The sequence below is a fragment of the Andrographis paniculata genome, unplaced genomic scaffold (genome assembly GCF_009805555.1).
Source record: "Andrographis paniculata isolate CXL003 unplaced genomic scaffold, ASM980555v1 Contig52END, whole genome shotgun sequence".
NCBI lineage: Eukaryota > Viridiplantae > Streptophyta > Magnoliopsida > Lamiales > Acanthaceae > Andrographis > Andrographis paniculata.
The window spans coordinates 3,019,744-3,045,156 of NW_026137587.1; the positions used below are offsets into that span (position 1 = coordinate 3,019,744).

The 25,413-nt window shown below is 33.9% G+C and overlaps 1 protein-coding gene and 1 pseudogene across 1 annotated transcript; one reads left to right on the forward strand and one right to left on the reverse strand.

Moving 5' to 3' along the window:
- Positions 1–1,510: 1,510 nt before the first annotated feature.
- On the forward strand, positions 1,511–7,204 carry LOC127254395 (uncharacterized; annotated as a pseudogene).
- Positions 7,205–17,699: 10,495 nt separating this feature from the next.
- Positions 17,700–21,242, reverse strand: LOC127254396 (GDSL esterase/lipase At4g01130-like). Its single transcript, XM_051279487.1, has 4 exons — positions 20,792–21,242; positions 19,107–19,279; positions 18,389–18,659; positions 17,700–17,968 (listed from the first exon to the last, which is right to left on the reverse strand). The coding sequence occupies exons 1-4, from the start codon at positions 21,240–21,242 to the stop codon at positions 17,700–17,702; spliced, it is 1,164 nt and encodes a 387-aa protein (XP_051135444.1).
- Between the last annotated feature and the right edge of the window lie 4,171 nt (positions 21,243–25,413).

The following is a 25,413-nucleotide window of genomic DNA, read 5'->3' on the forward strand; positions in this document are numbered from 1 at the left end:
CAAGTCAGAAAATTATTGCCGGTGAGAGACAGAGGTTTAAAAGAAAATTTTGCAAGGTTTTCCATAGTTTAGAAAATAGGTAATATAGATAGTATAAAAATAAAACTTACCAAAAATAATATAGACAAGAGCCTTCGTGCTGATAACGTATTATATAATAAATATATAACTATATTATATATGTAAGTATGATATATGTATATGGGCTGTACAGTGTGGTGCATGTATATATATATGTATGATTTATTAATGTGTATTGAGTGTGTGAGTATAAATGCAATAAAAGTAAATTGAAAGATAGACTAAGAGAGAGGAATAAGAGACAAATGAAAATCTCATTTTTTATATCTATCATTTTTTTAGGTAAAGTATGACGGTGTAATGCATCCACTCATGGTAGTGTCTACGTCGACATCACATCGACACTACGTCTATAATATCAAATGAATATATTTTACACAACAGAAAAGATATAATTCTTCACTGTAAAAAACAAGCCTTTGCCGAGTACAGAGGCGGATCCACCTTCCAGCGAGTAGATTACAGACCCGACTTGAATATATTTATATGATCATTTTCTTCGATCCAAATAGCAAATTCTAACCATGAATTCATTTTTTATCATGAATTCATTTTTTATAATTATTTCAAACACAGTCTCATTTAGATTTTTTTCTTTTTTCTTTAAGTAGTTAATTATATAATACTATATAATTTTCTACTCTCTATCCTCTTCACTCTATTCTTTTGTATTCAAACGACAAAGCACATTGATTTGGGTATTATTTATTTGACGATTTCTTTAATTTTTTTTGTTTGTAATGTGTAACTCTGCCAGCTAAACTTACCATATATCTTATATATATTTGCAAGCCAAACTCTTTTCTTCAAATTTCAGTTCATCAATTTCCCCTTTGTTCTCACCATAGAAAAATGTCTCTTTATTGTCGATAAGCATTGTGCAACTCCAACATGACTGTTTTTATTTATAGTGGCGGCTACGGTACTAAACTTTAAAATTCACAAACATGCTAATCGCAGTATTGCTACAGGCAACACACCGTATGCATTTATATATAATACAAATACAACACATACTATAGTCTTGTACAACACAAACAAAATTTAATTTCAGCACACCACATACTTACTGTTATACAACACACTTGTAATTATGAATCAACAAAAAAAAATACAACACATAAACTAACAGCGCATGTTGTAGTCTTATACATCACAAATAATAGTTGATTTCAGCACATTATATATTGTTATACAACACACTTGTAATACTTATAACTATGAACCAACAACACATGTCTTTATTATACACCACATGTGTTGTGTATAATAAAATTGTGTGCTATTTGTATATATTACGGGTGTTGATTTCAGCACGGCGATGATTTTTTCAATTCAGCACCCTATATATTCCTTTTATTTATTTACTTATTTATTTATTTTGGTTAAGATTTGAGCAGATTGTGATCATCAATTTTCGGTAATAAGAATGACGCCTCGTTTGGAGCTCCTCTTCCATCAACTCTCGATTCTCTGCTCGTTGTTTACAATACTGCTAAGCTCCCAAGTTTTTGCAGCAGAAAGTGGTAATGAAATCAAAACCAAGGTGTTTCTATCACCAAAAATCGAGTTGGAACCAGGACTAGTCTCAGACAAATTCTACTACGACATAGATTTCCCTAGAGGCCACATTGCTCTCAAGAGTTTTGATGCAGAAGTAATCGACGACAAACAGAATCCAATTCCTCTTCACGAGACTTACTTGCACCACTGGGTTGTCGTAAGATATTATTTTCGCAAAGGCACGGATTATCCTAACAATCACGACGATCTCAGATTCTACCAATCCAATTACATCAAAGGGAAAAATAGCGGGTTGTGTGACGATGCACTTACACAGTTTTTCGGATTGGGATCAGAGACTTGAAAGACACGTAATGATATACCAGATCCTTACGGCACTGAGATTGGGAATCCTGTTGATATCCCGGATGGTTTTAAGAAGAAATGGACTCTTAATGTGCATGCAATTGACACTCGTGGCGCCGAAGACAGCTTGGCTTGCACCGAGCGCAGATGTGAATTATATAATGTGACTGTCGATAAACATGGCCGAGGTGTCCTCTTGAGCTTGTTAGAAATTGAATTCACAAAGATCGGGAATATGCAAAAACAAATCTAAATGATTTCTATGATCAAAAGAAAAAGACTGATACACATGTTTGATAATCATACAACCATGTGTATACAATTACATCCTACAAGATTAATGCATACAATCTTATAATTCTAATAGACACGACCTTTCAACATTAACATATACAATTTTAAATTTGAATTCTAAATAGACATAACTACCTAGGAAATTAAAGGAATAAATAATGACAAATTATAATATATAACTAATTATATAATCAACTAAATACATAATCAGAATTACTCCCAACACTCTCCCCCTTAATTCTGCTTCATGTGTTCCAGATTTTCAATTCCTATTAAATCTCTCATCTCTAAGAACTTTAGTTTGGGTAGTGCCTTGGTCAAGATGTCAGCCTTTTGTTCCTCTCCACTGATATGCTCTACATAGACCAAACCCTCTTCAACGCATTCTCGAATAAAATGAAATTTGGTATAAATGTGTTTAGTTCTTCCGTGAAAGACCGGATTCTTCATCAAGAATATGGCAGATTTGTTATCCACGTATAATTTAACACATTGAGCTTCCCAACCAGTCAAGTCTACCAATAAGTTACGTAGCCACAATGCTTGGCATGCCGCTGAAGTTACAGCCATAAATTCAGCTTCACAAGAGGAGAGAGCGACAGTGCGCTGCTTTTGCGAACACCAAGTGATAAGGTTGCCCGAAAAATAAAATGCCATGCCAGTTGTACCTTTACGATCATCTAGATCCATACCATGGCTACTATCGCTATATCCATGTAATCTTCCATTGCCTCCCTTATGATAAAACAGTCCATAACTCATCGTTCCCTTGATATATACCTCAATATTTGCTTGACTGCTTTATAATGACTTTCTTTCGGTGATGCCATGTACCTGCTCAAAACTCCCACCGAATATCCGAGATCCGGTCTAGTGTGAGTGATATATCTTAGGCTTCCGATGAGTCTTTGATACTCCATTGCATTTGCTGATACACCTTCTTCATCTTTAGATAAGTGTAACTTCTGTTCCATGGGATATTTCGACGGATTACAATCTGCCATTCGTTCAATTTGTAATATTTTCTTAGCATACCCACTTTGATCAATTGTGATCCCTTTCTCACTTTGGTGAACTTCGATTTCCAAATAGTATGAGAGTATTCCAAGATTACTCATATCAAACACATTATGCATCTCCCTTTTGAATGTACAAATCAGACTTTCACTTGTTCCGGTCACAATCAAATCGTCTACATACACGCCAACTATCAACAGATCTTTAGACATGCACTTCTTGTACACAACTTACTCTTGTGGGCACCGCTGAAAGCCAAGTCCTTTTAGTGCGCTGTCAAGACGAATATTCCACACTCTTGGGGCTTGTCGTAATCCATAAAGAGCCTTGTGTAATTTATACACAAATGTTTCCTTTCCTGTGACAACAAAACCATTAGGTTGGGATAAATACACTTCTTCCTATATAATTCCATTAAAAAATGCCGATTTTACATCCAAATGGTGGACACGCCATCCTTGCAAAGCTGTCAACGCCAATAGCAACCGTATGGTTTCAAGTCTAGCCACCGGTGCAAACACTTCCTCAACGTCCACTCCTTGTCTTTGTACATATCCCTTTGCCACTAACCTTGTTTTGTGTTTCACAATATTTCCTTCAACATCTTTCTTTAATTTAAAAACCCATTTCAGTCCAATGGGTTTCTTTCTTGGGGGAAGTGTTGTCAATTTCCATGTTTGATTTTTGTCTATTGCGTTAAGTTCCTTCTGCATCACCTCCTTCCAATTTGCATCAGTAGACGCCTCTTGGAATGATGTCGACTCATCTCCAACAAACATGAATTCTTCTCCTTCATCCTCTACAACATCTGATTGTGCATAAACATCCGATAGAGAATGAAACCCATGAATAGGTGTGTGATCGAATGCTGTCTGACTCGCTTTTTGGCTACTATCAGATGTCTGAATCAATGGACTATCTCGAGAGGCTGAATTCCTTAAGGAGTCTGCACTTCTTGTCACTGATAACGGCAGAGTCTGGTCATTAGTTGTTTCGAATTGATGTATTGGAATTCCAACTCCATCACCAACTAGATCTCGATTATAACCTTCATCTCCACCAGGAACTTGCTCATTAAACCATCCAAATCTTGTGTTTGATTGAGTGCCTTGTTGTTCACTCCAATTCCATTTGGCTTTTTCATCAAAAATTACATAACGTGCAACACATATCTTATTTTGAAGAGGATTATAGAGACGATATGCTTTGCTACAAGGTTTGACTCCCAAATAAATCATTTTTGAGCTTCGATCACTTAATTTTGTTAAGTGATTCGTTGATGTCTTTCACATGCGTAATACAGCCAAAAATCTTGACATGTTCAAGAGATGGTTTCTTTCGCTTCCAGCCCTCATACGGTGTCATGCTCTTCAAACCTTTTGTCGGAACTCTATTTAAAATATACACTGCATGTCGGACTGTTTCACCCTATAAATTTTCTGGTACACTTATGGCCTTTAACATGGATCTCGTTGTTTCAAGTAAAGTTTGATTTCGACGCTCCACAACCCCATTTTGTTGTGGGTTGTATGGTGCCAATAGTTGCCTTTTCACGCCCTCTTTATCACATAATTCATTGAATTTTTGTGATGTGAATTCACCTCATCGGTCAGTCCTTATCATTTTTACCTTATATGCGCTTTCACTCTCGACTTGTGCCTTAAATTTCTTGAATGTCGGGAATGCCTCATCTTTTGTTTTGATAATGTTAACCCACATAAACCTGTTGTAGTCATCTACAATCAGCAGAAAATAATTATTTTCTCCCAATATTTGTGGTGATATCGGTCCACACAAATCTGCATAGACTAGTTCCAGTGCGGATGAAGCACGATACTCAGTTTCCTTTGGAAAAGGTTGGCGAGTTTGTTTAGCCACCAAACACCCTTCTCAGACTTGTTTCGGGTGCTTCACTCTTGGCGGCGCACCATATTTTTCTCAACCATCGACTCCAATATCCCGAAGTTTATATGACCGAGCCTCGTATGCCATAACCATGCTCCATCATCGAGACTTATGGCAAGACAAAATGCTTGTATGGTCTGAAGATTAATCTTGTATACACGGTTTTTTGACCGTTGCACCTTCATGATCAATTTCCCATGTTCATCATGAATCTTCAAGTGTTCGCTCAACATTTCTACCTTGTATCCTTCCTCTGTTAATTGCCTTAAGCTTAGAATATTACTCCACAAGGCTGGAATGTAGTACACTTCATAAATAACTTTGTGTTCGCCATTTTTGCACTTCAATAAGATAGATCCCTTTCCTTCAATCTGTACTTTGGACCCGTCACCAAAATAAACTTAACCTATTATCTCCTTGTTAAGTTCACCGAAAAGATTTTGTTTCCCCGTCATATGGTTGCTTGCACCATTATCTAAGTACCACACATCATCACTATCTCTTTCACTCTGATTTGGGAGCACTTTATCTTCATTAAGCAGTACCTTAGGTACCGTGTTTTCCCCGTAAACACTTAAAAGTAGTGCAGGTTCCTCATCTTGCGCTTGGGCTAGATTTACTTCATTGTTTTTCTCCTTCGACGATGACTTGCATTTTGACGGATAATGCCCAAAATTTTCACAATTTAAATATTTTATGTGGCGCTTGTCTCTGCCCTTGTGTTGGTTATACCCAGAATCTCGAGATTGTATAAAATTGCCATGTTCACTTTTTCCTCGTCCGCCTCCTCTACCACGACCACCATACCGGCCGCCTTTATAGTGATGGTAAGATCCACGTCCTCTTCCACCTGATGCCCAACTTCCTCCCGAAGTATTCTAATTTTTTTGGAAATTTGTCTTAGTGAGTAATAAACTTCCCTCATTGCTTGTATTTCCACTACGAAGCTTCAACCGATCTTTATAAGCTTTAAGTCGGCAATAGCTTCTTCGAATGGCATGGTATCTAAGTCGCAACAATGTTCAATGGAAGCAACCAATTGTAAATACATGTCTGGAACTAAATCAAGAAGTTTCCGAACAAGTGTACTGTCTTCAATTGTTGAACCAAGATTATTAAATTTTGATACCATGACGCTCAAGTTTCCAGCAAATTCATCTATCGTCTCACCGTCTTTCATTCGCAGCCTTTCAAAATCACTCTTCAGTGTATGCAATCTTGCCCTTTGCACTTAATGCCTTCCAGATTTCCTTCGTGGTTTTATTCTTAGACACTTGCAGAAGGATGTCTTTTGGAAGTGCTTGGAATATGAAAGCCCTAGCCATCTTGTTCTTTTTATCGCTCACCGCCTCTCCGGCCGGTGGTTCGATGGAGTCCCAGATTCCCTAAGCATCCATTATGGCTTCCATCTTTATCGCCCATGTCGTATCATTTTTCGGAGTTAACATGAGACATTGAAACGGGACTGAACCGCCCTCCTTTCCTCCTTCTACTTCTATCGACATATTTTTCAGTTAGAGATACTTGGGCATCAACCTTGCTCTGATACCAAGTGTTAGAAATTAAATTTACAAAGGTCGGGAATATGCAAAGACAAATCTAAATGATTTCTATGATCAAAAGAAACAGACTGATACACTTGTTTGATAATCATGCAACCATGTGTATACAATTACATCATACAAGACCAATGCATACAATCATATAATTCTAATAGACACGACCTTTTAACACTAACAGACACAAATTTAAATTTGAATTCTAAATAGACATAACTACCTAGGAAATTAAAGGAAAAAATAATGAGAATTTATAATATATAACTAATTATATAATCAACCAAATAATTAATCAGAATTACTCCCAACAGAGGTATGACGGCGGCTTGAGATGTTGTTATGATGGAACAAGATGCCCGGTGAAGGAAAGCTTTCGGAACTTTAAGAGAAAGCTTTACTTGAAGTACACTGTGAAGTATGTCGATTTGGAGCCCTCGATTGTTCCGGTTCAAGTCTATATAATCGATGTGACCGATTAATGAAACAAGGGGGGTTTGTCTAGAGGGATCAAAGCAACACACGATTGCCTGGTAAATATGTTAGGCGCATAGTTGGTGCTTATAGGGTCAAATTAGAATCATTCTATGTTATTCCCACTATTTTTTTATCTCATTAAAAAAAATAAAAAAATATTATATTTAATTATTACTTTTCATAATTTTTATTTACTACCAATAGGGTGGTTGGGCCCACTAGACACAACGGCCCAATTTGAAATCGGGCCTATAAACCTAGGCCTAAGCACGGTCCGCTTTTAAATCGGACCGTGTCAGGTCGGCCCATTTAGCCTATTTTGATTTTTTTTATAAAGTTTTTAGTTTTATTTTTTTTATTATAAATAATTTAATAAAATTTTATATGTTAAGTGTGAGAATAGAATCCATAACCTCGTATCTATAATATACAAACTAAACATTTGAACTATACTTTTAAATTTTACATAAAATCATTTGTTAATATATATATATATAAATTTATTTCTAAAATTATATTTAATCTAAAATTTGGGCTGGGCCAGACACGGCTCGACATTGATAGGCCCGGGCACGGCCGGTTAATACTCGTGCCGGGCCAGACACGTCCCGAAATATTTTGGACCTTTTTTTGAGGCCCAAGCACGGTTTTTTGGTGCCGGTTCGGATCGGATTTTCGGGTTGGATGGTGCCTATTTTTGGCAGCTCTAACTACAAATGCCACTAACTTTATTATATCATCTTCATTCATTTTTTTTTAATTATTAACTAAATTTTCAAAAAATACCCTCACATACCTTTTTACTTTTTTCATTTTTCAATAAAATATAAATTTTTTTAATTCCTATTCCGAGCTCAAATGGACTAACTATGGTGGATGGATGGAGTATATAATATATGTTGTATACATTATTACATATGCTCATAGGGTCGAATCAGGGATCTGTCGCTTATTATTTTAAATGTATATGGTCTTGATGACTTATCTTCCCGCTCCTTCGTTGGTGGTGTAGGTTGAGTACGATGTTGAGGCTTGTCCAGTCGGCGTAGTCGGTAAGAATGATTGCATCCACACCAAAGCCCTCACCGTAGATTTTCCAAGTGGCCGCGACGTAATCTATGGGGTTGCACATATGCACGCCGGAGCCATTGGTTCAGCTATTTTCGGAGAGGTATACAATATGTGTAATATATATAGGCCGACTTTTCTCTTTTTTCGTAAAAATTGCATCTAATGTTGGATGAAATAACTAGTCTAGGGAGGAAGACAAATATGCGCGTCCTATGCTATGTACGGGACATGAAATGAAGCCGGAGACGAGGCAGACTACATTGTGGGAATGTCTTCAGGCTACCCTTCACCGGGATCTGTCAAGATCGCCACTAGGGAGACTCTCACGCTTGTAGCTAATTACAGCAGCGCGCAAAGGCATACCGGAGTTATGGCGCTCATTTACCTCTTGATCGTCGTTGATTCGTCGGCAAAACAAAATTTTCTCCTTCATCAACCTGCTCAGGTAAGGACATGATGTTGTTTTTTAGCTTCTTTACATAATCAACCAACCTTTTAGCAAAAAAGGTTGTTTGATGTGATATAAATGGAGGTTGATGTGATGTTTTGAATGTAAAATAAAATTGTAGTATAATATAAAAAAAGAAAAGTAATTGCTTGAAGGAAAAAAAGAATCTGAATAGTAAAAACATTCTGTAAAACCTACAAAAGAACACAACCAAAATGTTTAGTCAGAAACACTTCCAATTCGATACTATTGGTTTTCCATGGCAGGCACTCGAGACTGTTTTCGCCTCGAAGGTTAGTTGGCCTGTTGCTCTGCTCGGTATTGGTGTGGTCGTAGTAATAATCTTTATGGTTTGCAACAAAGGTAGAGAAGAAGAATACGAACCTATAATAACATGAGGCTGGTTAGGCTTGGCTCGGTTTATGTATTATATCATCAAATATGAATTTTTCGGCTATTGAAGCTATTTTTAGGATTTGTATGTTTTATAGCATATTATAAAATGATGATAATATGTATTTATACCAAGAGCGACTATTATTGTGCTCACGAATACAAATAATACTGTTAATATATATAGGCACGTGATATATGTTTATACAATATTGTGAATAAACACTCCCTAAGTTTATTTTGGCATATGGTCCATCAGGCTTTCCTCATGCTGCAGCCACCTTACTTTTTTTAGTATTCGTAGGTTGCAGGAAGACTGTCTCTGCAACCCTTTCAGTCTGAATTTGTGGGCTTGGCATTATTCATTGTGTCCAATCTCTTAAATGCCCACAAGAGTCAAACATGACAGTTTGGGGATGGTCAGACTCGTGCAGAATCATTGGAGAACACTCTATCCATTTCTATGCTAAGGGAAATTAATGGAAGGTGTGTTCTTTCCAAGGTTGCACGATATATACAACCAAATGAGAGAAAGTTTGGTGGTGAGTGAGGTTTGAGAGTCAAAATTTAGAGAGAGAAATTATTGTGTGTGCTCTCACCCTTCTCCCCATTTTCTCTATGTTTTGGACTGTTGTTTAATACTAAAATCTACCGGAGAGGTCGACGGAGATCGGAGATAATGGAGTTCCAACCGGAGAGGATGATCAAACTCTGAGCTGCTCTGCTGTATGGTCGTTGTCAGTACGTGTTTGTGACAACGTGAACCTATAGAGGTATTTTCCTAGATTAACCATGACAGCTTTTTGGGTTGAAGGAGTTGTGGTTGTTTTTTGTCCTTAATCAACAGTGATTAGTGGAATATCTCCTGGATTAGTATCCTCCGGATGTAGATTGGTTGATAATCGAACTGGGTCAACAAATACCTTATCTCATTATTGTTATATGTTCTACATTCTCTTTCGTTGTTAAAACATTGTTATAACTGTGAACCACCCACGCTTAGGGAGTTGGCCCTTTAAAGTGTTTGAATGTGTTTTGTTCGATAAACCACTTTCCTAACATCTGGTATCAGAGCGGTGTTCTCTAATTCGTTGAGTAGATCTGGTCACCGTTGCAAACATGAGTAAGGAATGACGTTCAACATCAAGACCTCCATTGTTTAATGGAACAAATTACCAATTTATATCACATCATACAACTATTCACATTCAAAATTTTTACTATTCAAATCTCAATTCAAAATCCAAACCCCCAAACAAACACAAGTATTTGAGTTAGCTCATTAGCTACATTGTGAAAATAGCACATATAAGCCATTACTTCATGTCTTTTTACGCACTATAAGCGGTGTCAAGATGGCCCGTAATGAGGGAGTAATAGTAGCCTCGGCAACCTCATCAATCTCATAAGTAGAATTCAGTTTAGATGAAAGAGAGACAATGCATTGATAGGCAGCGAGTAATAATTCATTAGATATAGGATTGTTTACCAGGTCACGTTGATGTTTGGTGACAGTGGCTTCGCTAGCTAATAATGTTCTTGTTATAAAATTGAGGATCCACTGTTTGAAGGAATGAAGATGAATGAAGACGAGACAATCGCTGTCTACTATAATCGCTTTATAGATGTTTTCAATCAAATAGAAGCTCTTGGAATGCACTTTGAAGAAAAGATGTTGGTGAGGAAGATGCTTAAAAGTTTCACAAAAAATTTCAGGCCAAAGGTGATTATGCTCGATGAACCACCAAAGTTGAAAAATATGACGGATGAATTATACGGCACTTTGGTGAGCTATGAAATGAATTATCTTGAAGATGAAACTCCAAAAAACATGGCCTTAAGTGTAGAGGACATGGAACTAATCGAATTAGATGAGGAAATGGCATTTCTGAGTCCGAAACTTTCGAGGATGATTAGTGAGAAACGTGTAGCAAAGATAAAATATGGGAAGCTTCAGAATCGTGGTGGTTATCGGGGTGTGAGTACTTCCAGCTCACAACGGAAATACTCTAAACAGAAAGCACCAAATTACATAAAGCTAAAAGAGAAGTTTGATGGTGGATTCAAGAAGAAGTTCACAGTGTCCCCCAAACCTGAACTGTCAAAGAGCCAACATGCTATGGATGTGGAGGAATTGGTCACATCAAGTCTGAATGTCCGAAAATGAATAAAAGGGAGAAAAGAACATATCAAGCAACATAGAGTGACAATGATGAAGATGAAACTGTCTGTGTCGAGAAACAAGCTAAAAATGATGAAGTTGTGCCTTTCATGGCTGGCGTTGAAGAAAACAGTAAAGAGAAAGATGTATATGTTACAGAAACTACTAAAGAATCGAGAGAATTAGATGCAGATGGTTGATTGAAGCCTATGAGGAGATGGTGGTAGAGCAAAAAAAAAATTGTGGTAAAGAACAAAGAGCTACTGGACACCATCTACCTAATGGAAGCTTAGAAAGAGAAACTGGAAGATCAGATCGAAACTCTGAATAAGGATGTTTATGATAAATCAACTGAATCTGATGCTTTGAAGAATGAAAATCTGAAGCTGAAAGATGAGAATGATTGTCTTCGAAGGGGAACAGAGAAATTGGACGAAGTTCTTTCGATTGGAAACCTTTTGGAGATTACAAAGGAATAGATTTTTGTGAATCTTCTCAAAGAAAACCAACTACATTTGTGCATGGTGGTTTGTTAACTGATGTCAAACTTCCAGATAATAAATCAGCACCTGCAAAGAAACAGAACTCAAAGAAGAGCAAAAACAGAAATTGGGAGAAAAATCGCAGAAGAACAGAGAGTGCTAAATCGTCATCATCACGAAGTAACGAATGCGGATACTGCAGATGTCTTGGACATACAGCTAAAAGTTGTTTTTGATTAGCAAACGATGTAATGAATGGAAGAAACATTCGATGGGCTATTGAAGGACTGAAGCAGGTTGTTAAAATTAGATGGGTGTGGATGCTCAAGGAAAATTAAAAGGCATTGGATGCGAATCGGTTTGAAAAGTTTCGACGTCATTTGGGTATGCATTCGTACCATACTTGATTTTTCATGCATGAGCTTAGTAAATTCTCCAATACATTTATGTTGATTGGGATATTCTTGATGAATATTGGAGAATGAAAATAAATTGGGAAAAAATATTTTTGAAAAATTCAAAAAGAAAAAAAAATATTGAGAAGAGGCTTGATTGAGCAATGACGAGAATTAGATTTGATGCTTATTTGAGTGATCATGGTTGATGTTTCGGTTGTGGATTAATTTGGCGTGGAGGACATTTTAGTCCTACACTGGATTTTGAAGAATTTCCAAGCCTTGTGATGTTGCACAAATCATTGTTGATGCGGCGAAGTTGCTGCTACAACAAATCTGATGTCGAATCAACTGAAGTTGTTGTTGTTCATGTTGGTGCTGCTGCTGATGTTGATGTTGATGTTGCTGCTGCAACCATTTTTCAGTGGACCAAATGAGAAGGAATTCGTGAAAAGGAAACAAGTGAAATTGTTTGTGAAGCAACTGATATTCTTGATGATTTGTTGGAAGAGTTGCTGGTGACGGTGATAAGGTTGCTGCTGCAATCATTTCTCAGCAAATTAAAGGTACTTGTTCTTTTTGTCATCTGCTCCCACGAAGGGGGAGTAATGCAGGAAAAGGGGAGATCATATTTTCAGGGGGAGATGTTGTCTGCTCTGTTGATTGTTGATTTTATCTGTTGTTATTTCTGTTGAAAGTCCGAAGTGATTATAAACATATTATTATGAAGGCTGCCTGTAGCCTTTTTTATATTTCTGTTGGGATGTAATATTTGGACGTACACTTGGATGATTGGGTGTGTGAGTGGCCTAATTCCTGCACTTTGATTCCGTGGTTCCATATGCCAAAAAGGGGGAGAATGTGAATAAAAACTCCCTAAGTTTATTTTGGCATATGGTCCATCAGACTTTCTTCACGCTACAGCCACCTTACCTTTTTTAGCATTCGTAGGTTGCAGGAAGACTGTCTCTACAACCCTTTCAGTCTGAATTTGTGGGCTTGACATTATTCAATGTGTCCAATCTCTTAAATGCCCACAAGAGTCAAACATAACAGTTTGGGGATGGTCAGACTCGTGCAGAATCATTAGAGAACACTCTATCCATTTCTATGCTAAGGGAAATTAATGGGAGGTGTGTTCTTTCCAAGGTTGCACGATGTATACAACCAAATGAGAGAAAGTTTGGTGGTGAGTGAGGTTTGAGAGTCAAAATTTAGAGAGAGAAATTATTGTGTGTGCTCTCACCCTTCTCCCCATTTTCTACATGTTTTGAACTGTTGTTTAACACTGAAACCTACCGGAGAGGTCGACGGAGATCGGAGATAATGAAGTTCCAACCGGAGAGGATGATCAAACTCTGAGCTGCTCTGCTTTATGGTCGTTGTCAGTACGCGTTTGTGACAATGTGAACCTGTGGAGGTATTTTCCTAGGTTAACCATGATAGCTTTTTGGGTTGAAGGAGTTGTGGTTATTTTTGTCCTTAATCAACACTGATTAGTGGAATATCTCCTGGATTGGTATCCCCCGGATGTAGATTGATTGATAATCGAACCGGGTCAACAAACACCTTGTCTCATTATTGTTTTATGTTCTGCATTGTCTTTCGTTGTTAAAACGTTGTTGTAAGTGTGAACCGCCCACGCATAGGGAGTTGGCCCTTTAAAATGTTCGAATGTGTTTTGTTCGATAAACCTCTTTCCCAACAAATATAAATAAAATATATACTCATGTGTTGCATGTTCTATTTTTATATATTTCTGTGATATCTTCATTTGCTGATTGACCCTCAATCAATATCTCAACAAAAGCTTATACCAAGTGTGGGCATTATTTTGTTGTAGTGTAAAATTTCTCTAAATCAAAACAATATATAATCGACAATGTATGTTTTATAGTATATTAAGAAATGATGATAATATATATTTAATCAGCGTTTTGGGTTACGGTGCTTACACCTTAGATGTCAGCACCGTGATCAAACATCGACTATCAAATATGATTATTGATGTGGTATGGTCAATAATATGTATATCTTATAATTTTACTATATATCTTTTAGTGGAAGTAATTAGTTATCCGGCGAGAGCAATGTGATGTTTTTTATTACTGTATTTTGATACATTCATTATTTGTTCTGGATGTTTTTCAAGTACAAAGCTACACAGGTGTATAACTGCAACTCTAAAATTCTTTATAATTTTTAGAGTTTAAATCATCAGAATTATGCTTTTCAGTACAACCTTCATCATGCTTATTTACTTTATTGTTTCAGCTAAATAGAAAAAAAAAAAAAAAAAAAAAAGAAGCATATTTAATTCATAATTTTTGCAAAACATGTATATCTAGAAAACACATGAGTCGATAGAAAAGAGTACAAAAGATAATCACTGAGGATACCATAAAAGAGAAATGAAACATATAAAAGACAAAGATTTCATATAAAAGATCACGTGGGAATGAAATGGAATGAGATGCACCAGGTGGGGGAATTAATAAAGGTTGATTTAATTCATTATTTCTGCAAAATAGAAAAAAATATATATTTAATTCATTGTTTTGCAAAACATAAATTAAGTTCTTGCAATTCAGTGACAGTTGAAAGCAACGAGGTGAAAGAGAGCACAAAATATATATTCGAAAGAATATGGTTCGGTAAAAAAAAAAAAAATACAAGAAATATATGTGGAGAACACATGGCTTGACAAGAGAAATTACATGGTTCTGTAGGAAAAAAAAAAAAAAAAGATATGCTCTCTCCCTCCGTCCCATATCTATCTATCTATTTGTTTTTAAAAATATTAATATTATATTGGAATATACTAGAAATAAAAGTAAAAATAATTAAATTTTGAGCCTTCCGAGGTAACAGATTTTTCTTAAGAAACTGAAGTTTAAATCGGAATTTTCTCCTTTGATTTACAATAATATTTGGTAATTAGATCCCAATAAAAAATAAATAAAAAATAAAAAATAAAAACTGTGTAAAATAAGGATTTTTTTTTTTTTTTAAAAAAAGATCACGTTGAAATTAGATGACATGAAATGCACCAGATGAGAGAATTATTCACACTGATTTAATTCATTGTTTCTACACAAAAATAAAATTCAATTTCGGGCAAAATAAGAAATTAATCTCTTGCAATTCAATTGCTGTTAAGCGTTGTGAGATAAAAGAGAGAGAAAAAATATTGGAAAAATTATTGGAAAAAATATCATTTTCTGGGAGAGAACACAAAATATATAACCAAGAGCACATAGTTTGATATAATAGAGCATAAAATATATATCTAAGAGCACATGATTGGTGGGAGAAAGTACAAGATATATAGCTGAAACAACCATGATTGCAAACAAAAAGAATAAGAATATAGTCTCCAATAGTACGTATATGGACTTTGAAACTTCTGAATTAACATAATTCTTCTAAGGTGAAATTTCAAATTACTTTTTTATCAATTTTTTCTCATTGATTTACAATAATTTTTTTTTTTAAAAAAAAAAAATTTGAATTGCAATAAAAAGGAAAAGAAAATGAAAAATAAAGAAATTTTGCAAAAAAATATCACGTAGAATTGGATGAAGACAAATGCACCCTATAGAGGATTTACAAAAGCTAACTCATATTATAATTTTGTCCTCGTCTTAAATCACCATCATTCGATTAAAACTTAATATGATGGATTAGGGTTCATCAATCCGGTGCTAATTAACCTTAATCAATAGGTAATTGTCGCCATATTATATATATATACAAGCCCCCAAAATTCTTCAAACAAACACACCATGAGTATTTAGAATAGAATTTTCTTAATTTTACTAATAATCAGCGCAATATCGTACTTTTCCAGCTCATTACAATCCAATAATGGCATGTTTACATTTGTCTGGGGATTTTCCACAATTTTACTATTCATTCAATTTGTTTTTCCAAAAAACATCAAATCAAACACCTATTTTTTATTTTTTATATTATATTTAAAATTAATTTTATATTCAAAACATTACATCAACACCTGTTTATATCATATCGTACAACTATTCACATTCAAAATTTTTACTATAAATTTTTACTATTCAAATCTCAATCCAAAAACTAAAACCTCAAACAAACACAAGCATTTGAGTTAGCTCATTAGCTACATTGTGAAAAGAGCACATACAAGCCATTAAGTTATGTCTTTTTACGCACCATAAGCGGTGTCAAGATGGCCCGTAGTGAGGGAGTAATGGTAGCCTCGGCAACCTCATCAATCTCATAAGTAGAATTCAGTTTAGACGAAAGAGAGGCAATGCATTGATAGGCAGCGAGTAAAGCAGCTAAGTAATAATTCATTAGATATAGACTTGTTTACCAGGTTAAATTGATATTTGGTGACAATGGCTTCGCTAGCTCATAATGTTCTTGTTATAAAATTGAGGATCCACTTTAATCTTTAAGGTCAAGTACCGACAAACCCGCCGAGTCCTAGCTTAAATCTCACTACAAAAAAATAGTATATTTGTAACGGAATTCCGTTCCTAAAGTTCACGTAGCTAACATAATTCCATCACTAATTCCGTCTCTAATATCATTAGTAACGAAAAAAGTGGATTTAAGAACGAAAAAACCTCGTTACAAAATTGATATTTTTTTTTGTAGTGTCTCTAGTGTGACCACATTCGCTTCTTCAGCCATCACATCCTTGTAAATATAAGTCTTGGAAACACCCATCTTCATATTGCTCATGTTGCACCGCTTCTACCTCAATTCAGTCATAAGGAGTTCGTACGCTCGCCATTTTTGACACCCTTTGCATCAAAACTATATTCACCCATAGCCGCCAACACTTATACCCGTTGTTTCATTAAATGTCTATCACTTTATACATATAATCGGTTTTTAGATAGATTTAAATTCTTTTAAGATAGATTTGAATCCTTTTTTAGCATTAGTTTAGTAGTTAGCTAATTTTTTTCAGTCATTTGATTGCATTGACTTATCGTATTTTTTTTTTTATTTAAAACATAGCATAATTGCATTATTCTTTATATTCTACCTAAACACTCATCAATAAAAAAAAAAGATTCTTTTTAATTTGATAAAGTTTTCGAAATTACTATATGCACACGCATAACACTTATTTTCACTATATATATTTATATTATTTTTTTTATATATTTTATCACAAATATATTGTTAATTAAATCTTCAAAAACTCTTTATATCGCCAAAGAATCAAGTTGTGATGAACCTAAATTCCGTCGCAAATTGATTTTAGGAGGAAATTTATCAGTTTTGCTAGAAAAAATTTCTCTTGTAAATTTGCAGTTTTTTCTTTTAAATAGTGTAAACACATATAATAATATCACAGATCCTATGGTAGCATATTATAATATCCAACACGCATTGTTAGAAAATGACACGCCCGTGTTGCTTATGCTCGCATAAAACCGAATAGATTGTATACTTTATTGCATTGCTTTGTTCTAACTGAGCAGCAGACACACAAACACAGACATTCATTGCTCATAATTTCTGCAAATTAAGCATATATTATACATCACCTCTTCAACCAATGGGTTGAACATCGCAATATTTCTTCAATGGAAAATGTGGGTCGAAGAGAGTTTCACTAAGGATGGCCTCAACAATAACCTTATTTGCAGCTTCAGTGAAATGAATCCCGCTCCAGCTCACGTAATCGCAAGGGTCGCAGCATGCACCCGCCGTCACATTTCTCCCGTCGATCACCGCGCTTTCAGCGCAAAAAATACGAGCATCGAAGTTGTAGGGTCCCCCGCCATATCCACAACATGCCTTGATGCCATAGCGGAACCCTAACAACAGAGGCCGGTTTAGAAATTCTTTTCACTAGTGTCACAATATATAAACTTAAAAATAAAATAAATTAAAATGCCCCATTTTATTAAGAAACATGCGAAAAATTTATCCACTGTTCTTTATACTTTTAAGTATTGGTGTTTAGATGGAGCACTAATTTATTTCATTAATTGGATAATGTGATCTTTTAACATTAGTATAATTTTTACATTATAAAGATTTATTTTTGTTTGAATAAAATAATTGGTGGCACATGCCACCAGTCTTGCTGTGGAATTTAAAAAAAAAAAAAGAAAAGAAAGAAAAAGAAACACAATAGTCAAGTATTTCTTTTAACAAGTGAGGTTATGTTAATTTGTCGATTTTGAATAATCTAAATGACATTTATTGAAGAAGAAGAAAAAGTAAGAGCAAACCGTAGGATTTCGGGCGGCGAAAGAGTTGGGAAATGATGGAATGTGTGTCGACATATATGATATTTGCGTCTTGGAGCTCTCGCCTTGTCTTTGAAAGCGCATCCTTGAGGAGAGAGTTGAAGTCTTCGATGGCTTGATTAAGTGTAGCTAGACATCCCGTTGCGTCCACATCAGATGGGTCGTGGGGGACAAGTACCAACACGGCGGCGTAACATCCCATTGGATTCAAATTTTGCACGAAAAATGTGCGCCCTCCCAATCGGTAGAGCTTCTGTAAAATTTTGAATTAAGATAATTAATTCAATATATTATGCGTATCGAGAATAAAGAAATATACATATATATATATATAAGGCAGACTCACGTCTACTTGAGTGGTGACACATACCACCAATATATAATTTTATTCATGATTTAATTATTATTCTATGCTAAAAAAAAAGGTACAGTGTTTTATGATGATATAGTTATTTATGGAAATAATACTATTGTTTTAGGACGGACAAAAATGGTAAACAAGACTATTGTATTGGGACATACGGAGTATTATTTTTTATTTTTTTCATAATGTGGAAGCTTACAGCCGCTACCCGAAAGTGCGCACCGGATAAATCTCTGACCGATTATTTATATATTGTAACACCAGTGAAAAATTTTTCTAGAACATTTGTTAATATAGATATATATAGAGAGAGAGATATAGAGAGAGAAGGATGACCTTGATGGCTTTGGTTATCCCGGAAGATATTCGAAGCTCGTATGGACGGATTCCGCCCAAGCCTACTTCGGCAAAACGGTGGACCATGTCGTTGTGGCCAATGTAGATGGTGTAGAGGGCTTTTCCAAATATGTCGGGTCCGGGAAGATCAGTAGTATTGTTGAGTGTTTTTTCTAACAATGTAAATTGTAGAATGAAAGCTCATAGATTAGTATAAGCCTCGATAATATTTATATTGTATATATTTGAGCTCTTCGGCCATGGAAGATTAGTGTTTGTTTTTCCTAACAATATCAAGAAAGATGAAAAATCATGCCTAGGTAATAATAGTATAAACATTGGTAATGGTGTTGAAATCAATAACATTTATATTATGGCAAACTAGCCCGGCGAGGATAATTTACCATTTTGATTGTAATTGTTATGCTCTCCCTTACATATTTTATATTTTATTTTTGAAATAGATAAAAAATAATAATTAAATAATAGTATTATATATATATATATCTAACATCAATTTTTAGGTGATATGTTAAATTAAAATTTTATTTTTTATTTAAAACTTTTATACCCTATTAATAGCATATTAAATATATTTTTTTATTTAATCAAATTTAAAATACTGAGTTTGAAAATATATACAATTACAACTATAAAAGGGTGTAAAAATCTTAAGCCTAGTTTTTACCTTTTTTAGCCTATACCGTTTTTTCTGAGAGTTGAATTATGCAAGAATTTAATTGGAGTTGTGGTTGAAAATGATTTTGTTTTTAATAATAAAATATTGTTTAGTTATATATTGGATTATAAGATTATATATATTCTATTAAAAATATATTTTTTTTTTAATTTAAAAAAACTTATATTTTAATCAATTATATTTAATATAAATGACATAATTATATTAATAATTTTTTTTACATAATACAAATAAATAAATATAATTTATATATAATTAATATAAGTTAATTTAATTATTTAAAAATTTATATTTTAATCGATCATATATAATATAGATCACAATAATAAATTTTTATATAATATAAATAAATAAAATATATATATCTATATATAATTAATTAAGCTAATTTACAAAAAAAAAAAAGAAAAAGAAAAAATAGAGAATCCAAATTTATAGAATTTTTTTTATATATAAAGTAAATAAAAAAGATATAATTTTCCGTCATTCAAATATATTTTTATTTTTTAATAAAAAATACATTTAGATATATATATATATTATCTTTTTACTATAAAACACAAAATAATAATAATAATAATAACTCATTTTATTAAAATATGTATCCAATCATTTGAGCACATATTTTCATGAGGAGGAGAGTGCTATTATATATAAATTTTATTTTATTGTTTTTATTAAAAAAAAATGAAATAAAATATATATTACATTATATATATATATGTACATATATTCCATTTATAGAAAATGTGTCTACTTCTTATCTGTTGACATAAAATTATATATATATATATGATTTTTTTTTTTTTTACCATTTTTTACTTTTTCTTATTATAAAAAATTAAAAAAAATATACAAAATGCATTAAGAGGTGTATATATTTAAGAGCAACTAATATAATTAGTTTTTCCCAATTTGTATTCTTTTAGGTCATTAAGAGTTGTTCATGAACTGGAGTAACCATGGTTAGATGAGGCGTAGTTACCATAACGCTCTGTAACTCTTCTCTTAAACTCTTCCATCTGCTTCACCTGAACATCCAAATAGAAAGGGCTTACACCCGTCACACCCCTAATCGGGTCGGATCCGTTGGGTCGGAGCACCGGCGACGCCGACGTCGCAAAGTTGACGCCGTGGCTGTAGTCAGACCCGATGGAGTCCAGATAAGGGCTCAGAAACGGGAGTTGGAGAGCCTGCGCCAGAAAATCGATCTGCAGCCTGCCGTCGGAGAGGCGGCCGGTGGGTTTGTGGAAGTAGGTGATGCCGAATGGGAGGGGCAGCGGGGGAGGAAACGCCGCGAAGAAGCCTCCGGTGTCGGAATTCGAGTCTCCGAAATTGAAGATGCCTTGGAAGGAGCATTTTGCGTCGACGTTCATGAAGATGATGATCGTGATGAGCAGGAGGAGTAAGATGGACGACGAGTATTGGTCGGCCATGGATGGGAATTGATCAAACCAAATTAAAGCAGCTGCAGTGCAGCTAAGAGGAGAAGTGGGAGAGAAGATGTACAAGACAACTCCAAAAGCATTAGTTGAGTTGAGAGGCAGACACAGACATATATATATAGATATATATAATAATAGTATCCTCAATCCGGGGGTACGGTATTCAGGACCATCCTGAAAAAATATCAGCCGTTTGATCAAAATCTTAATAAGATGAGATTGCAATTAAGGGTAGATATGTAATTTAATTTTAATAATTAATAAGTTAATACTTTGTTTTAGCGTTAATTAAGGAATATAAATACAAATAAATGCAGATCGTATTCATAATTTTAGTCGATTCACACAAAAAAAAATGAAAAAGATAACTACATCTTCTTTCACCGACATCCATCAAAGAAAATAAATTGTGAAGAAGTCGGAGCGTAGAACAAGATGAAGCAAAATGGTGTGTGTTGTGGTCGAGATACGTTTTAGAAATTACATAATTGGGTAAGTTTTTTTATCTATCGCGGGAGTAACTTATTGACGAATTTTTATTTCATCATATGGCTATCTTCTAAACATCATATTCTAAATATATAAGCATCATAGTCGTATTAGTCAATCAATGTATAAATAGTTACACACAAGAATTATTTAATCAATGACCGAAACAATATAAGACTTGCATGCTTCCATTAGTTCAATTAGATACATTAAATTTATCCTAATTGTCGAATCCAATATTTGTGCTAATGATATGTAGCATGAAATTAAAAACAAAATGATTTACATTATTTTCTTGAGACGATTTTAAATTTTATTATATTTTTGTAGAATTTATGTAAGTATTCACTTAAAAATTTTAATTTTCTAATATAATTTAATCGATTGTTCTATGAAATTATATTTGAAACTTATAAGATAAAGAGTATACTTTATCCAAATTTTAAAGTGTTGAATTAAAATAATTTGCCTTTAAATTTAGGATCAACCTCCTAGAGTTGATTTTTTTCATTTTTTAAATGCCTAAAAAACATATAAAATATTATCCAATCATATACTACGTAAAAAAAGGGGAAAGCAAGTAATTTAGTTACTCGATTTTGCGCAGACATTATAATACTAAATTCCGTAAACAATATTACATTAAAATAAACAACATATTTTATAACAATAAATATCATTTGACTCTTCAGGTGACGACGACTATTTGACAAATGCATGTTTTTCAAACTCCAATGAAGCATACAAATCATATTGTTGCACATAGATAAAGATTTTTCGTGCAAAAACAAATGAAAAAAGGCAAAAAGTAATCATCAAATATACAATACATTCATTTTTGCCTCAATAAAAAATGGTGCAAAAATAATAGTACAGTTTACCCCAATAATAAACGAACATATTCAGATAATGTTGCCACTTAGTTATATATATAAATATAATAGTGAAAAAATATATATATATATATCATAATCCATCATTTAAATCTGACCAATGCATCATAACTATGCAATATATAAATCATAAATAGAAATCACAAAATAAAATATATAATAACTGTACGTGCAACATCCCTATATGCAACTTATTATATATGATATATATCATGTCTACTGAAGTTATATATGATATTTATAAATATAATGGTGAAAAATATATCTAACATAGTCCATCATTTAAATCTGATCAATATATCATAACTATGCAATATGTAAATTATAAATATGAACTATAACATGAAATAAAAGTGTGCACAATAAGGTTTAGTATCATCAGTCTATCATGAGTTAAACAACATATGTGTCATGAATATACATTGTACACATCCGGAGGCCAACAAAAAGATTTTTAGGAATAACTGTGTCGATATGTTTTTTTTCTAAAATAGACTAATAAAGAATACACATATACGCATTATCACCATAAAAACATTACGCAGTATTGAAAACACAACCACCAAATATGTCCGCTTGGCCGAAAGAGCTTCTCGTTGTTGAAATCTGTTATCTTTCTTGGCACAGATGGTACTTGAATGTGCTTCGTTATCTTCATTTTGGGTTTAATAGAAGCCTCGAGATCTCGCTTAGTTGAATCCGTTGTTGGAAGAATCGTCAAATGTGAACTTCTAAATAGAAGAGGAATTGCACGTCGTCGCCAACTTCCGTCAAGTGCGGATGTGTAGATAGAGAAGGAATCGATGGCAGCGGCGGTTATTTGATGGTGGCATGCATGGCTGGAGAGGTCGGCGGCGGCAGCGGGCGTGGCTGAATAGGTCAGCGGTGGCAGCGGCGGAATGTGTTGTAGACAGAGGGAGCGCGACGGGAGAGGGAGTATCTGCGGTGATTTTAGGGCTTGGTAAATAAGATGGGCGTGAAGAGTTAAAAGGGTTAATATATATATATATATATTTGATTTTTAATTTATTTAAATAATTATCATATCACAATCCGCGAGTTGATAGAATATATTATAATGCATTTATTTAGACATCGTTTAATTAAATTATATAAGAAAAGTAATCCATGGAAAACATCGTAATAGTATTATAGAGACATCATTTTGTGATATTGTATACATCTTTATAATTTGAATTTATACGATTTTATTATTTGCAAACGTTTTTGTTTTGTTTAAGAAAAACTTAATCCCAAAATTATCGGAGGTAGTTACAATAATTTTTTCTAATTGATTTTTTTAATTAGATATCTTAATTAATTTTTGGAATTACAAAATACCCTCGATCAAACTCAATCGTTGGATTGTCAGTAGAATTGATCCAACGGATTAAAAACATTCAGGATGCTCCTGAATTTTAATCAACATCAGGAGGATACCAAAATTCTAGTAACCTCATGATCTTATATATAATTCTGGAGGATCCTAAATTTATTTCGATCATTCGATCAATTTAATTGTCAATCAAACGGTTGATTTTAATTGGGGTTGTTTTAAATTTTTTCAAAAATAATTCAATAATCTTTGATTAAAAAAAATCAATTATCTCAACTACTTCATATATATTCTGAAAGTCACACCTAATTAATAATAGTAGAAATGATCCTAATTAAAAATAGAAAGGTTTTAAAATAATTACTTTCTTAAATCGTACACATTCTTAAATCGTACAGATGATGACTTTACAACGTTATTATGATATTTTATCACGAAATACACCCCATATATAATTTACTAGAATGATATGTTCATAGATACATTATGATGTATATTTTTAATTTGCGAATTATTGTTATAAATAAAATAACAATTAATTATATAATTCTTTCACCTTCTTCACCCCAAATTTATTTACCAATCCTAATTTTATCACACAGAGACTCCATCCTCCTCCCATCGCCCTGCCTCCGTAGATCATGCATTCTGCGACCACTGACAACGACATCTCTAGTCGTGACCGCTGCCCTCAAACATGCTAGCCGCCTTCGCCCTCGATTCCCCTTATATAACACCTCCGCAGTTGACAACAGCCGCCACGACATCTCTGGCCGCGCCACCGGAAGTCGTTTTCGCCCTCGATTTCCCTTTTATTTACACATCCGCAGTTGAAGACCGCTGACAACAACTTCTTTGGCCGCGCCAACCGCTGTCAAACACGTTTGCCGCATCCGCTCTCGATTCCATGTCGTGCGAGGTAGGATTGGTTGACAATGAACAGATTTGGTTATTGTATTTTCAATACTGCGTAATTTTTTATAGTAATTGTGCGTAATATGCATTCTTGATTAGTTTTTTTTAGAAAATTATTCCTAAAAACCTTTATGTTGATCTTCGGACACGTACGATGTATATTCAGGACACATGTTGTTGAACTCATGATAGACTGATGATACCAAATCTTTTATGCAAACTTTTATTTCATGTTATGGTTCATATTATGATTTATATATTACAGAGTTACGATATATTGATCAGGTTTAAATGATGGACTTTGTTAACTACATTTTTCACCATTATGTTTATAAGAATGATATATACATCATATATAAATGATATAAGTTGTAAATGGTGCACGTGTAGTTGTTATATATTTTATTTTATGATTCATTTTTATGATTTATATATTGCATAGTTATGATGCATTGATCAGGTTTAAATGATAGAATATGTTAAATATATTTTTCACCATTATGTTTATATGTATTACAGAGCGGCAATA

Coding starts and splice junctions, on each gene's coding strand:
- LOC127254396 (XM_051279487.1), bottom strand. CDS start 21,242: ATGGCCGACCAATACTCGTCGTCCATCTTACTCCTCCTGCTCATCACG. Junction 19,280..20,791: donor AAGAGTTACAGAGCGTTATG/GTAACTACGCCT, acceptor TTACATTGTTAG/AAAAAACACTCAACAATACT. Junction 17,969..18,388: donor TCGCCGCCCGAAATCCTACG/GTTTGCTCTTAC, acceptor CTCTGTTGTTAG/GGTTCCGCTATGGCATCAAG.